Genomic DNA, 14,422 nt, shown 5'->3' with positions numbered 1-14,422 from the left:
CCTATCTTTTCTTTACATTATTTACAGTTCAATACAATATTCTTATCCTATGAAGAGTTTCGTTCATCCTGGACGATAAATAGCAAGTATTATTTATGTTTTCTTTGCTTTTAGGCGTGTTGAATAAGTGGCAAGTTTTGCCATTAGCTACGCCGTGTGAAGCGTACGTGTTTTGGAACCAAAATAACGTTGACACTGCAACAGTTTTCGTGCTACAAAGCGGTGAGTTTTCATTACGTGCGTAAAAATTCTCTCTTCGTTCCTTTCCTCTTCCTCTCTTTCATACCAGTAAATCCAATACAGTGCTGATGTAACAGTATCTAAATTGTCCCACAACAGAACAATCATTAAAACATACACTGACAAAATACAATATAGTAATATCATCTAGAAGCTCACACTGGTCGATCCTGGTCGTGAATGCTCGGTTAATCAAGCACCACCAACCGGCAAGTCGTTTCTCTTCGTCTCCAGCATAGAACATCTTCCCTATAGCACCCTAACGTAAATTAAGCAAATTAAATTAGAATACAGCGCTGCTTATCATTAAGAGTGGGGCCTAGAATCTTATAGCAAAGTCCGTGAACGCAAACCGCGAACAGGTTCCCCAGTTGATGAACTCTGCTTTATCGATTTTTGATCCCGGCGATCCCGTTTTGGAGAGCCACTCGACCCTGAAATATCGGAGAGAAAAAGAAAATCATCGTAAATTTTTATTCTGTAATGGTCAATCGTATTTAAAATATAAATATTCTTGTGCACTGTTATTTCACGCGAAACAATACATGTTTGAAACGTTTCGCAACATTCTCGGCATGGTGGCATTCCACAAGTTATATTTATTCAATTGTTTTTTGTGAGCATTCCATAGCCCTGATTTTACGTTACACTTTATCATATAAAATATGGTTGTTTGCGTTCAATGCAATTGGGTCAACCAGATCGTAAAAATGCTACACCAGAGTTAACATTTCCCCGAATTTTACCCGCGATATCCTTTGCTCGACCTTCCTTTTACTTTCACGATCAAGATCATATGCTCGGAAACGCCATCACTGTTTATCTGTTGTATACGAGAAGAACAGCGAGGTCGTTAATTTATGGGGCAATAGGAGGCCCCCATTTCTTTGATACTCGTTTCACCTTCCCCAAAAGCCACAAGCTGCCCCAGCAAACCACGTCGAATATTCACGGATAATTCGTTTTGCAATCCATGCGCGTGGGGTACTATTCGGATCAACCGCAAGATAAACACATTACGGTTGTCTACAGGCGCGATGAATATTAGAGAAAAAAAAAATCATCTTTTCATCCTGCAAAGTGTCACTGCACGCTAACGTGGTTAGATTGAGTCCGGCGTCTGATATCTGTCGGTCAGTGGTGTTTTTCGTTGAATCGTCGCCAAAAAGTTTGCGCCACAATCATCGGACCCTACCAACAAACCAGTTGCTAGTGCTTTGCACTGGTTTCTACACCCAAGCAGTATGTGTGTTACGATGAGCTATTTTTAGAAACCGAACCGATCGCAGTGTCCTTCCTTTCAGACCCGATGCTGCTGACGGGTTTTTTGTCTGACGCTCGTGGGGCATCTTGACGATTCCAACGGAAAGATAGATCCTCAAGTGGGGCATGCCTATGGCTAGGGTTGTCGTGTAATGTCTGCAGTTTCGCCTTTTGCCACCCTGATTTTAGTTGATTAGCACGATGTTTGCTTCCCGGTACATTCCCGGTACATGGTTGAAGCACATCTTATGGTTTAGCCTTCACCTAGTTTTCCTTTGACGGGCGTAAGTAAACATACCATACCACAATACATCGCTCATGTGCACGATTTAGCTAAGAAGTTTACCGGAAGTTAGCGTGTTACTTACATTTTGCCGACGTCACCCTTGGCGCCCTGCATCTTGCCCATGATGGTGCCCTGCTTGGAGTTTTTCACCCATCCTTTGATGCCGAGCGCCAGACAGTTGTCTCGGCAGTGCTTGGTGAAGCCACATCCTGGAGAGGAAGAAAGAGAATTATTAAAGAACCGCAAAACAAGCAAAATATATTATCGAGGGTGACAATGAGCAGGAGGAGCTCTTTCAGGCAGTTGCCGTTGATGGTTTCAGATTTTCGAAGGGCTCCAGTCCAAGGGCTTCGGCACGACATCGACACGGACAGTGGACGCCAAACATGTTTGGCAACGGTCGTTCGGAATCGCTTTGCTACACGTGCCGCCCGAACTAGTCGCATTTCTCTCTTCGCGTGCAGCTTCGGTGCAGCATCTGCACGAGACGTCGCAACCAGCACCGACGACGCTCCGTCCGGTGATGGCCATAAATAACGATCAAGAAACAATGCGGCGTCCAAACACAATTAAGTAATAGGATACTAAATGAGATTCGATTTGCGGGGCAACGGTTGGAGTGTGCCATCGGTATGAGAGTAGGGGAAGGTGATGCTAAAAATATGCAACCAGTTCGAGTTTCTGGTACATTCGGTTTCGGTATCTGGTTGACGCTTGTTTGCGTGGGGATGATGTGCTCTTCTCTTCGACTACTAGCCCACGGTGAAGCTCCTTTGGTTGGATCCGAGCGGGTGGCTGCCTTCGGTCATATCGTCACGTCTTGGATTGATTCAAAGTCGATTCGTGTTGATCTTCAGTTCAGGCTTGGTATGAATGTTCGAGAACCGGGCAAGAAGTCGGTCAATAGCTGAAATTGACAGGTTCGCTTGTTCCCAACTATTCGTGACATCTTCTTGCCTTAGATTGAGTTAAAAAAAAGTTGAAGGTGTCCATGGTAAAAAGTGTGGCACCAAAGCGTAGTATTCCAGTCTCACTGTGTATTGCGTAAAAAAGAGTTCATAAAAATACTTGACACGAAAATAAACCATTGCAGCCGTGTTCTCGTCAGTAGACATGTGAAGTGTCGTTGGACACATTTCGAACATTTCAACGCCGAAAAACGTAGTAACCTCTTGCTCGTTTGCAGACCCCGCTTGGGAAAGTAAAAGTAAACAGACAGAAATAGAGCAATTGAACATTGTCGTTGGGAAAAGGTTTGGCAGACGTCCACGAGCGGATTGACTATTTTCCGATCGCTGATAACATTTACTAATCTTTTTGTTGTGAAACGTATATTATTACAGTGATGTATTGGAGTATGAGGAATGAATTCTTCCTCCTTTATGGTATCGCTATCGTAAAAGTGCACCCTGAGGAAATCGAAGCGAGACGGCGAAGAATGTTGTTCCGCCTAAAAATAAATATCAACGGAAGCTAATGACAACGGGATACGATAGGATTGCTACACAATTGAACTGGCGTGATAGAGCTTCGTTTGTACGGCTGAGCCATAAACTTTCCATTAAAAATACCACTTAACGGTAGCCAACAAATTTTGAGAAGTCTAGTCGGCGATGAAAATTCCATTCTCAAACCAGGCTGTGGTTTCCGCACAGGAAGCCGAAAATCAGTTTCAATCAGAATATTTTTTTCAACTGCGCCACAAATCTTGCCACAGGAGATAAATTTGTCTTCGTCGCTCAATGAATGTTTCCCCTGGCTAAACACATTATCCATTCTTTGATCGATTTTTTGATTTTCCGGTAAAGTCCATTAATTAAAAAAAAACGCACCTTGCACCTGACCGAAGATTTCGAAGTCGCACTGCACCAGCACATGATCCTGCAGATCCTGGACACCCATAGTTTAGAAGTTAAGAAGTAACTTTCTTCAGACGACACTAACGATAAAAAGTAGCAGGCTGTTTCCTTAGTTACACAACTATGACCGAGAGGTATATTTTTCTATGTCACCACGGACAAGGTCAGCAGGCACTGAGGCTCTGGTCGATGCTCTGGTACTGGTTGGATTCCCGGCGGTCGTATCCCGCTAGCTAGCTAGCTGCTAGTTCCGATTCTCGTTTCCGTTCCGTTGGGCAACTCAATGCTAACTGGCGATGGCCGCGCACGGGGATAGCTCATTTAGACCCGCTCATTTGCCACGGTGTGATGCGATGGTTTGGCTGGTTTTGTTTTCCCCTTCCCTCGCGGGAACCTTCCTTCCGTTTGCCCGCGGAACCGCAATTTCGTTGCCTGTAGTGCGATTGCGCTGAAGGCTCTCGAGTTCGGAGAGCAGCCGCCAGAAGCTTCCTTCTGCCGATCGCTGTTCGCTCCCGTGGTACGAAAATATCCACACTTCCACAGGCAACCAGCGATCGTCTTCGGTGGCCACGGTACTGCCTCGGCTGTTATCTTAACCTATGCCGGTCGTGGTGTCACGTTGACGTGAGTGCGAATGGATGTTGTATCTGATGTTTAAAGATGTTCGGGAGTTTTTTGTTGTTTGGTGGAATACCATCTTTTTTTTTATTTCACAACACAATATTGAATTTCTGTTTGTGTTTCGTAAAAAACGTAGAGAGGTATCCGATAGGCACGCGATAAGTGGAATGCGCAAATAAAAGCGGTATGGTGGCACTTGATTTTTTTTTTCCTACGGCCACTAGAGTTAGCGGTACTTTCTAGAAGATATAGACATTTTCTTGGGATGAATTGATATTTTTCGATTGGAATGATTTGTTTTAAATAGATGTCAGAGAGACCATACATTTGGTAAGATTAATGTTTTATGCTTGTACATAATTTAATTTAAAAAAATAAACAAATTACAATTTACAGAAATTTATCATATCTTGTGCCTACCAAAGCCAAATTACATTGATTGTTTTGTTAATGGAGACGCCTTGTTCTCCACGAATGATTGTACTGCATCCGATGGAGGCGCATGGTCGTTATGAATTTGTGTACGAGACACACTGTTTTCCGAATGAAACTATACGTTAGAATTATAATAAAAATGAACAAAAATCTTAAATAGTTCAAAAATGATAAATTATGTTCGTTCATTTCATTTTTAATCTTGTGATCGTACATGTTTAATCGTATTTGTGTCGGGAGCTACTTCTAACAATTTTCTTCTCGACCCACGGTGGGAAAACCCAAGCCTTGAACGAACACAAAAACGTGCCCGGTGCTCTTGAGCATCCCAGTCGAAGGATTTCGATGGCGTGTAGACAAACAAACTACAACTTGTAGAATCTCGTTTTCCCCCCCGCCTATCGCAATGTAAATTATCCACTCAGTTGCTATGCGTGCATGTATGTTTTTATTAGGCTTGAAAAAGATTAATGTGTGGAGCTGCGAATGTGGGAGAACTAAATGCACTGTGGCGTTTCAATCTTCACTGTCGTGGTGTAATTAAAGTTCAACGAACGGCAACGAATGTCTTGCGGTGTATTTCACTGTTGCGCATTGAGATCGCCGTGCAATATGTATTAACCTTCAGTACGACATTTTCAACACTGCATGGTTTGCATTTTGCGTTGAGATCAATTCCTTCTTAAAACGTGAGATCTAATTCGTTGTCGAACTAGCTACGAAGTGAGTTAAAATTTGAGTTTATTTTGAAAGTCGAAGACATTTCCACGTTCAAAAAAGATGTTTGCATCACAGCATAATTATGTTATTCATCTAAAAAAAGAATATTTCTTGACAATTAAATATTATCATTGTTTGTCGTAACCAGCGTGGCCTTTACCTTGAATATTTTTCGACCTCTTTTGCCGCACAGTTTTTGTCGCCTAGAATTTTGGAACCCTGCCAACGTACCCACCATATGGTCTCTAGGTGGGGTATTTTCTTCGTTCTATTTCCCACCCGTGGGTTGGGTGAAACATTGTGTCAGGCGGTACAATCGAGAATATGCTGCCCGCCGCGGTATTTCATTAACATTTCGGTCACTTCCGATGGTAAGCGCCATCGCGGAGGCTTGTGCCAAATGAAATGATGTTGTGTAGTCGGTGTTGTGTTGTTGTTTTTAACCTAGTGCCAGTGTTTTCGTGTGACTGTGCGTGAAGATGTAATACACTAATGGGCAGTTGGTGGTGTTAATACTACACTCTGCACAATTTATGTAGGAAGTGCAATGCATTTAGTTCTGGTCATTGCACTTGCTTCATATTGCTGCAACTTTGTTCTGGTTGCTTGTTGTGTTGACTATCTGGCCGACTCGGGTCAATGAAAGGTACGCCGGGGCAAACAAATGGTCCCATAAATTTTATCGTTGTTATTAGCACTGTTTTTAAGTTAAAAACTTTGTATTACCTACTGTTTTCATTCAAGAAAAAGTGTTTACTTTTTTTTGGTTCAGATTGTTGTTTCAAACTTATCGCCACATGTAATCCATCAGCGATGCTGCTCAAAATCCCATTAGCGTTCTAGCGTCACCATCAGACGCCGATCTTGTACAAGTGTTCGTGGATGTGCGTAAATGCGCGCGCTATTTTTATGCTGCGCTGATCGCATTCAAGCGGCGGGCGCGTCTCATTTGTTGGCAGACACTTATTAGCATAATCTCGACCGTGTCGCTTCATTAGAAGCGTTGAGCAGGCATGTTCATCAATTGGGATCGTTATCAGTATCCTCAGAAGAGATCAGTTCGAAAATACGCTACGCGTGCATAGTTAAAGAATGGCGGCATAGTTAAGATCAAGAAACGAATGCGTCACTCCAATATTATTCAAGGCTTTACTTGCTCTGATTATTGATTCTGCTGATTTTTTAACATAATCTGTCACATTGTTGCACTGCGCGTAAGATCATCGTACTACCTTGGATCGGTTTTTCGGTTTTAATACAGTGTAGCCCTTGGGCAGACCTGGAGGGTACCCAATCAGAGACCGTTCAGTCGTATACCGGAGGAAATAATTAATTAAATCTAAAATAAATAAACGGACCTTCCCTAGGTCCGTAACAAAAATTAGCCCATTTGCATTCATTCATTCATTCGTTTCCCGGCAAAGTTGAATGGGTTGTGTAGGGGTGATTTATGGAATTCGTCGACATCGTACGCAGTTGAACGAGTGACTTTTGTTTAATACATCCTAAATCACCTATTACGACATCCAGTGGATTACGGTCAAACGTTTGCCAATTAGAGGGCCGACAAGTTGGATGCAGAGCAAAAAAAAATATCCTCACTTCCCTCCGGGCTCCGTTTTACATTCGTTCCATGGAGTACCGCGCCCCGGATGCGGCTAATACTTTTCCTACTTTCCACACGCTTACGGCTGACCGAGGATGGCGCACGTCAATTTATCAATGAGTCCCCTGCCAGCATGGTGCCAATATGTGATTTATGCGGCGGGACCGGCAGATCGCCAACGGACCATCCCGAACCACTTCCAAATCATTCCCATCCAGGCAGATGGAACTTAGCGATGAACTAATGATGGTCCATTTTACCAGCGCTCGCAAAGGCACGTTCGCTAAAGGCACGCTCGAAAACGTTTCTAATTGTATGACATTGAAATGGTTGTACCGCTATATCCGCCGTGAAATTAACGGTGGAATGAGCATGAAATTGGCTCTGCGTTTCCTCCCACCGAATAGGTTTGTAATGTGGCGCGAAGGTCAAGAGCACACTCAAGAACATTTGAGACCCTTTTGAGCGAGGCAGAAACGTGACAACATAACGACATTTTCAATTTGAATAATCCCAACAAACGTGTTCGTTAATGGGGATGAATAAATTTCACTCTGTTGATTTGCTGCTTCCCTGACTTAAAAATTGTTTAATGCACATTTTAAATGAGTCATTACAATTACGACTACCCCAGATGTCGTACCGACAATGGAATGTTCGAGACTACAAAAAAAACCCTTATCAGTACGTTGTTACGTCAACGGGGGTTTTTTTTGGACCCTACAAACCGTTTTGTTGATTCTTGTTCATTAAATTTGACTGCATTACACTTGTGGCCTTTTTTTCCTCTCTTGATATGCTAGTTAGGTTTGGGTCGTTAATTTTTTTACTTTAACTCTTTGAATCGTAATCAGTTTCGGATTTTATATGAAAAATAAAGACAATCGAAACGTTCGGTTGACGGTTTCGCTTCTATTATATACACAAAAAACATATGTTGCATTTATAAATAAAAAGGAGTGCTTGGGCGCTTTCTAGTGGTACTCCCTTTGTTCGTACACTTTTTCCGCAAATCGATACTTATCGCTAAAGTATAGTGCGCACAGTCGGCTTAGCGAGTATGGGTCCTTAGATGATAGAAAAAAAAAATCCTAACATACCTAACGCTTACTTATACGACTATTACACACATCCTTCGTCAGACATACTGCTGGGTGTTGGTTTTTATTCAAAGGCTTCCTTCAAACATGACATAGACGAAGTAGCAAGGTATCTTTTTACTTAACAATTTTTCGCATATGTTTTTAACCGATCTGTTTCGGATTCTACAAGCCTTTTTCGATACATTACACATACTGGCTAATGGTGGTTTAGGAATGCAATAATAAGAATAGAGACGTGCGTACACTTCTCACCAGAAGTGGATATGGTATACCTCGATGTTTAAAAAATACCCCGGACTACGTTACGGGGGAGCGTTCGCCCGCAATAGCTCTGCTATTGGTTTATCTTCAGTGCTTTAAAGTGGACCAGCTGCGTCCACCCTTTGGGTGTGCCCCCCTTTCGATCCTAATTTGGCTCACTTTGTCGGCACGTGACTGCTGTGATCGCCGTTGCTCTTCGGATCGTCGATGATGGTCAGCGGTACGGCTTCCAGGTTCCGGATCACCTGATGGTTCTGGTCGGCCACAATGTGGTGTTCCTGCTTTTGGTGCTGTTGTAGCTGCTGCTGTTGTTGATGCTGCTGATGGAAATGTGTATGCGGGGGCTTCTTGTCTTGCACCACCCCGCCAGTGTTGTTAAGATCGGCCCGTTCGAGGGCTTCGAACAGGCGGCGCTGTTTCTTGTTGCGCTCCTTCTGGAAGAATAGCCGAATGTAGTACACCGGAAACACGACGCACTGGCCGGCCGGTTCCTCCGCGTCGATGTAGACACCGCGAACCAGCACCGAGTTGGAGCAGTTTAGCAGGATCAGCAGCAGAAGCGAGACTGCATGTGTAATCCAGTTGCTTAGCAGTTTTTCATCTGCGGGATTACGAGAGGGTGAAAAAAGAGCCGTTAGATTATTTTGGATTTTCGTACTGCCGAAGTAAAGTACCTGGTAGGAAGTATGTATCTAGCGCTTGCCAAATGCCTCGCCACACGTTGATTGTGCCGATAAAGCTGAAGAACAGGAAAAAGTCCGCGACGACCACGCGCCAGAACCCGGTGAGGCGATCGCAAGTCCACCGCATTAAGGGCTGCAGCGAGAAGGTCAATCCGGTCACACCATAGCCAATAATCTGGAGGTGAAGCAATAAGCGGGAAGAAAGGATGATAAATATCTGAATGACAAATGCTGTCAAGGTGCCGAAGACGCTGTTGGTGCTGATGGTGGAATTCTATGGAGTTCATAAGTTGTTTGTGTACAGCAAACGAACGTAGGTGATACTGACTGATTACTCAATTACCCTCTCGGGTATGACCCATTGGGGAATTCTTTTGTCACCTCATCAGCCCCGCCATTTGTGTCGCGATTTGTGCGTGTTCACTGTGCGAATGGATGGATATTGGCAGCGCGTGGTATGGAAAATTTCGCTCAACACGTCCACTTACCACTGAGGCCCACGCCGAGGTGCCCTGATCGTGGGGGAAAAGTTTGAGGTCCAGCAGTACCCACAGGCCGCGCCAAACGAAGACGACCAGCGAACCAATCACCAGTACGGAGAACATGCAATCGAGCACGTATAGGCCGGGATCTTTAGAGCCCTGTGGAGGAGAAAGTAGCAATTGCAATAGAAAAGAATTTTTAATACCATCATTGAGAGAAAAAGGAATATAAAGGAGATGTTTCGAGAATTGTTATAATGGTTCTTTATTGTGAATTTTTCTCCTGAAATTGCTTGATAGAGAGTGATTCCTAGTACAGCTGTTCATATCAATGGTAAAATTAATGTAGTAAGGAAAAGTTGATCATTTGGGGGTTTGACAACTGAAACTCGAATAATAGGAGTTGCCATGGAAATCATCAACTTGTAGGAGTACTAAGAAACAAGTACTTTAGAAACAAGATGTAACATGAAGAATATTAATAAGAGGAAATTCATGAAGAAATGAGGCAGATCTTTGATGTGAATAATTTAATAATGTATTTTTGGAGAAGTAGATCATTTATGGAGGAATAATCAAGGGAAACTCCGATGAGAAATTGGATGGAAGTATGGTGATTAATGGAAGTTATTAGAGACCATCCGGACCTGTGAGTCCGGACTCACTCTAATAGTACCTAACAAAAAAAGGGAACGAGATTTGGGATAGGTAAGACTGAAAATAGGCTCGGGAAGCCGAAAGTCGTCTTCTTTTTGTCTGTTAGAAGGAAGTAAAGAATACATTTTCGGTTCCACTTTTACCCCCGTAATTCATTTTGGGTTTCACTTTTACCCCCCTAAAATTTATTTTAGTTTACTTTGCCACCCGTGTTTGTAACAAAAGGAAAAAACACCATTTTAGTTGTCGGGAATGCGTCTGATGTCCAATGATTCTGGTCGCGATGGTCAGTTTTGTCCATGCTATGTAAATTAAGTTGTACTAAAGCTTTTATAAAGTTTGCTTTTCTTTTACAGCCTTGCGAACGACGTCGCGTCAATTTGGTAAGTCCCAAAAATATACAAACATTAACTTCTACCAAACAGGCGTGGTAAAACAGGTAAATAAAACCCCTCAGATGGTACAAGTTTGTGTTCCTTATCATCATTTATCGTGGGGTGCGCTCCGTCGTGGGAATAAGATCAAATGATAGGCAGCGAACCGTCGGATTGTGGACGCGTCCAGACAGCTGTCTGGGTTTGTTTGTGGGATAAAAATATCCCCTCACCGATAAAGTCCCAAATCAAATCGCCTGTGTTTGTTTGATAATGGAAGCAATTAATCAAAATTTGCGATGAGATAATTAGGTTGTTTCTTTAATTTCACGTTTATTGCTGACCGATAGAAGGTTAGTCCTTATCTGGCCCGAGACCTTTGTGGCGAGCGTTCTGAGCGTAAGGTATGCAAATGAAATCTCTTTGGATGCGGAACATAACATAGGAAGTCTTCAATAAAGTCGGCGCAAATAGTTAAGCTCGAAGGACAAACCTATTTGTCGTTCGCTATTGAGCTTCCACGTGTATGGAAAAAATATTGCATGCAACAGGACTGATGATATTCCTTCCCCCAGTGTAGCTGGGCGAGTTGACAATTAAAAACTAGCGGTTACGATAAGGAAGTGAGCACTTAAAGGCGTTACTTAAATGCTTAACGCTGGCCGTATTCCTGTTGCGCTGTACACGTTTGACCGCTTGGCCAACGGAGGATTACTTTTAAAGGCGGCTGGATAATGGAGAGCCCATGACGCTGTCGGCTCAAAGGTGGAGTGTATTCGCTTGTTGGCTTTTCCTAGTGTTTAAAGGTGGGGTTTTATTGCATCGAGGTCCTGAAGAGAGTACCGCCGTCGGTCAGCTGTAAGCGTATTATATCACCGATGTCCGGGATCTAGACACGTGCAGGGTTTGAAGGTTTAAAACAAGTGTTTGTCTCACGAATGTCATAAGAGCAGGATGTGTTGTTAAAACGCCCGTTGGGGGACGGAAAATATTATTCCACCCTCCCGGTAAGCCCATTAAGCTTAGCATGCGAAAGCGATTACTGCGACTGCGGCCCCCGGGGCGCGCTTCTCACCGTTAGCTTGAAGTACGTCGGTACGTCGAAGTACTCCCGCCGCGAGTCGTTAATGATTAGGAACGGGGTGCCCATGACGTTCCGCACGCCCTTCAGGCAGGCCAGGATGAAAATACAGCCCAGTGTGATCAGCACCACGTACAGCACATCGTGCGTCGTGTACAGATCGATCAACTGCCAGCCTCCGCGCCACCCGTTCACGCAGATGACGCCGTAGATGGCGGTGTACATGCGCGACCCGAGGTAGTACGCTATCCGGTGCTTGTCCGCGTTCAGGTGCCGCCGGAGCGTCGCCTGGAAGATGTTGAACACGATGTGGCCCACGATGCCGATGACGAGCGAAACGACGAGGCTGGTCGTCAGGTCCGACGGGAAGATGTAGTCGCCCATCAGGTTCCAGGTGCCGCGCCAGTAGCACACCACCAGCGGGGCCACGACCAGCGACGCGTACAGGTAGTCGATCAGCTCCAGCAGGAGCCGGTGGTAGCTCGCACCAACTCTCGCGCCGGCAATACCATCCTCGATCCCGGCGATGCTGCCCCGCATACTGACGTTGCCGGGGCGATTTCCCTCCGTGTGTGTGACTTCGTTCTGATCCCGTTGCCTTAGGCCACGCGCCGTTTAATCACTGCGGTGGCGAGGTAATCACGCTTTCAACACCTGCCAACAATCTCCACCGACAGACATCCACGCACGGTCGCCGCCCTTCCGTCGCGCGTTGATGTACATTCACTTTTTTCTTAGCCACACTGCGCCGGCGGCTTTCTAGGTCCCGTCGTGACACACACAACTATTTCTCCTTCCTTTTTTTTCTCTTCTTTTTCGGACTTACAAAACTATCGGCGAACTAACCCGGAGGCACCCGTTCTCACATTCTCTCAGTAGTCAGTTCACATCCAGCATCCGCATCAGCTGTAGCATTGGACGCACCGATGCGGTAGATTGTTTGCATCCACTTTCGTGCTGCAGTCGTAATTGCACAGATGAATCACCGCACTGCAAGCAATAGAACATACCGCCTTAGAATGACCGTTCGGTCGGAATCGGTCGCCCCGATAACACCCGCCCTCGTGCGGCTTTTCACGGTCACACGGCACGGAAAAAAGGTCCGATTTCGGTCGATACCACCACCGCCCTCGATAAAGAACGACATTATTGTGCTTCCAATTGGTGGTTGCGACTGGCGACCGTGTAGGTGTCTGCTACTACTTCCCAAAATGATAAACAGGTGAACAGCAGGTTTGCTGCTGATAAGAGCGGGAAAACAACGCCGTCATACGGTGAAAATGACCTGTAGAGGCAAGAACCATACGTCACTTCAGATGCGAACGCAAAACGGTGGCGCACACATAGCGAGGTATCCAATGTTTTTGGCTCTCAGTGATAGGCAAGATGAGGCGCTTACGCAGGAGCTCGCATGCGCGATAAGAGATAACATTCTACCAAACAGACACAGTGCAGATGGTACAATTTAAACATATGCACCTTAGGGTTCTGTTTTCCAATCACGCAACTCCACACCTTCTCCACACAGTGGGAAACACAAGGGCAATATCTTTGGCAGATTTTAATCATCTGTCACTTGCAACGACGCTCCCCACGGCCACTTCGTTTGTTGCTATCGGCAACAGCGTCCAACGAACCTAAGCTAGGCTACTAGTAGCTGAAGATAACGCGTCAATAATAAAGGTATGGTGTAAAGGAAGTGAAGCGATGGAATCGGGTCAATCAGTCCGTTAAGTGGTAGCGGATTTATTTTAACCGAATTGCCCGTTATAAAGATATGGTTAGGAAGGGAAGCACCGTGATGTGTCATAGGAGGGTCTAGCCGGTAGGCAACTGAGGAGCACGGGAAATCGACTAGGCTTTACTCGTTGTGGGTTTGCCATTTGCCATCGGTAGGCGATCAACTTTCCGTATCGTGTTCACCATGATCACCTTGCACGGGGGCGACTGTTATGCACTGGCAAACAATGTTGCTACCACCATCCGCCCGCTGTACGCAGATTTTGCGGATCGTCGACGGCGTCGGTGTATATATATTTTTTCATCTAGCGACTCACAATTTGAATAAATCACACGAAATGGGTACGGCGTGCGCTAATGTGCGGTTATGTTAAATTTGATGATAATCCAATTGATATCCGTACGCGGTCACTTTTGGCGCACTGTCCGCAGGCCAGTGCGTACCCTATACGCACCGCCGTACACAAGATTTCGGAAGGGGAATTTCTTGGCTTTTCACAGTGCTCTGGCTGCTGGTGCTCGTAAAAGGATCCCCGAACCCCACCGCTAAAGGGACCGATTTGCACGGTCTACACACCACAAAGTCCACTGTCACTGGTAGCCGTCGAATGGCTCCTTTGGTGAGCTGAACACCGAACGTCGGTTCTGGTGTGGAGTGGTCGGCACAACGGATCGAACGGCAGCGGAACGGTCGCGAACGATCCGCGTTCGATCGTGAACGTCGAAAACGGTACCACTTCTGGCGATCTGTTGGCGGTACCAGGGCTCAGCAAGCGCGCGGGAATCGAGTAATCAGATTAGCCCGAATCATCCGAATCAGCCGCAGATCGGGAATGGACTGTTATCATCCAAATTGTTCTAATCAGCCACTGGGCCCCGCTGCGTACGGGTCCGTCTGCTGGCACACGAGTGTGTAGGACGATTGTGCGCCACTGCGACCGGAGCCGATCGTCGCAGTCGACGCAACCCCGACCGACGACATCATCGCCATCGTCGAAACCCACCCTCTCC

The 14,422-nt window shown here is 45.3% G+C and overlaps 3 protein-coding genes across 5 annotated transcripts in view; 1 reads left to right on the top strand and 2 right to left on the bottom strand.

Moving 5' to 3' along the window:
- Positions 1 to 14,422, top strand: part of LOC131262006 (phosphopentomutase) — a 63,751-nt gene that overhangs the window by 198 nt on the left and 49,131 nt on the right. Inside the window, exons 2-3 of one of the 3 annotated variants that reach the window (XM_058263895.1) lie at positions 115 to 222; positions 10,573 to 10,599. The exons of 1 other annotated variant lie outside the window; for it this stretch is intronic. The gene's annotated coding sequence lies outside the window, so the exon portion shown is untranslated. The remainder of the gene's footprint in view (positions 1 to 114; positions 223 to 10,572; positions 10,600 to 14,422) is intronic. One more of the 3 variants, XM_058263896.1, reaches the window with a different exon arrangement.
- On the bottom strand, positions 44 to 3,691 carry LOC131262009 (acylphosphatase-2). Its single transcript, XM_058263901.1, has 3 exons — positions 3,622 to 3,691; positions 1,872 to 1,998; positions 44 to 674 (listed from the first exon to the last, which is right to left on the bottom strand). The coding sequence occupies exons 1-3, from the start codon at positions 3,689 to 3,691 to the stop codon at positions 560 to 562; spliced, it is 312 nt and encodes a 103-aa protein (XP_058119884.1). The 3' UTR covers positions 44 to 559.
- Positions 7,943 to 13,764, bottom strand: LOC131262007 (uncharacterized). The gene is made up of 5 exons (XM_058263899.1): positions 13,729 to 13,764; positions 11,666 to 12,661; positions 9,566 to 9,718; positions 9,069 to 9,252; positions 7,943 to 8,995 (listed from the first exon to the last, which is right to left on the bottom strand). Exons 2-5 carry the CDS (start codon positions 12,209 to 12,211, stop codon positions 8,550 to 8,552), a joined length of 1,329 nt encoding a protein of 442 aa, XP_058119882.1. The 5' UTR covers positions 12,212 to 12,661; positions 13,729 to 13,764; the 3' UTR covers positions 7,943 to 8,549.

The sequence above is a fragment of the Anopheles coustani genome, chromosome 2, assembly GCF_943734705.1.
Source record: "Anopheles coustani chromosome 2, idAnoCousDA_361_x.2, whole genome shotgun sequence".
Taxonomy (NCBI): Eukaryota; Metazoa; Arthropoda; class Insecta; order Diptera; family Culicidae; genus Anopheles; species Anopheles coustani.
This window is presented reverse-complemented; position numbering and strand designations above follow the sequence as displayed.

Excerpts from the sequence above, each read along its gene's own strand:
- LOC131262009 (XM_058263901.1), bottom strand. The coding sequence starts at position 3,691 with ATGGGTGTCCAGGATCTGCAGGATCATGTGCTGGTGCAGTGCGACTTC. Across the intron at positions 1,999-3,621 it reads AATCTTCGGTCAGGTGCAAG|GATGTGGCTTCACCAAGCAC; the intron begins GTGCGTTTTTTT and ends CTTCCTCTCCAG. Across the intron at positions 675-1,871 it reads AAGGGTGACGTCGGCAAAAT|GGTCGAGTGGCTCTCCAAAA; the intron begins GTAAGTAACACG and ends CCGATATTTCAG.
- LOC131262007 (XM_058263899.1), bottom strand. The coding sequence starts at position 12,211 with ATGCGGGGCAGCATCGCCGGGATCGAGGATGGTATTGCCGGCGCGAGA. Across the intron at positions 9,719-11,665 it reads CGACGTACTTCAAGCTAACG|GGCTCTAAAGATCCCGGCCT; the intron begins GTGAGAAGCGCG and ends TCTCCTCCACAG. Across the intron at positions 9,253-9,565 it reads CCTCGGCGTGGGCCTCAGTG|ATTATTGGCTATGGTGTGAC; the intron begins GTAAGTGGACGT and ends CTTCACCTCCAG.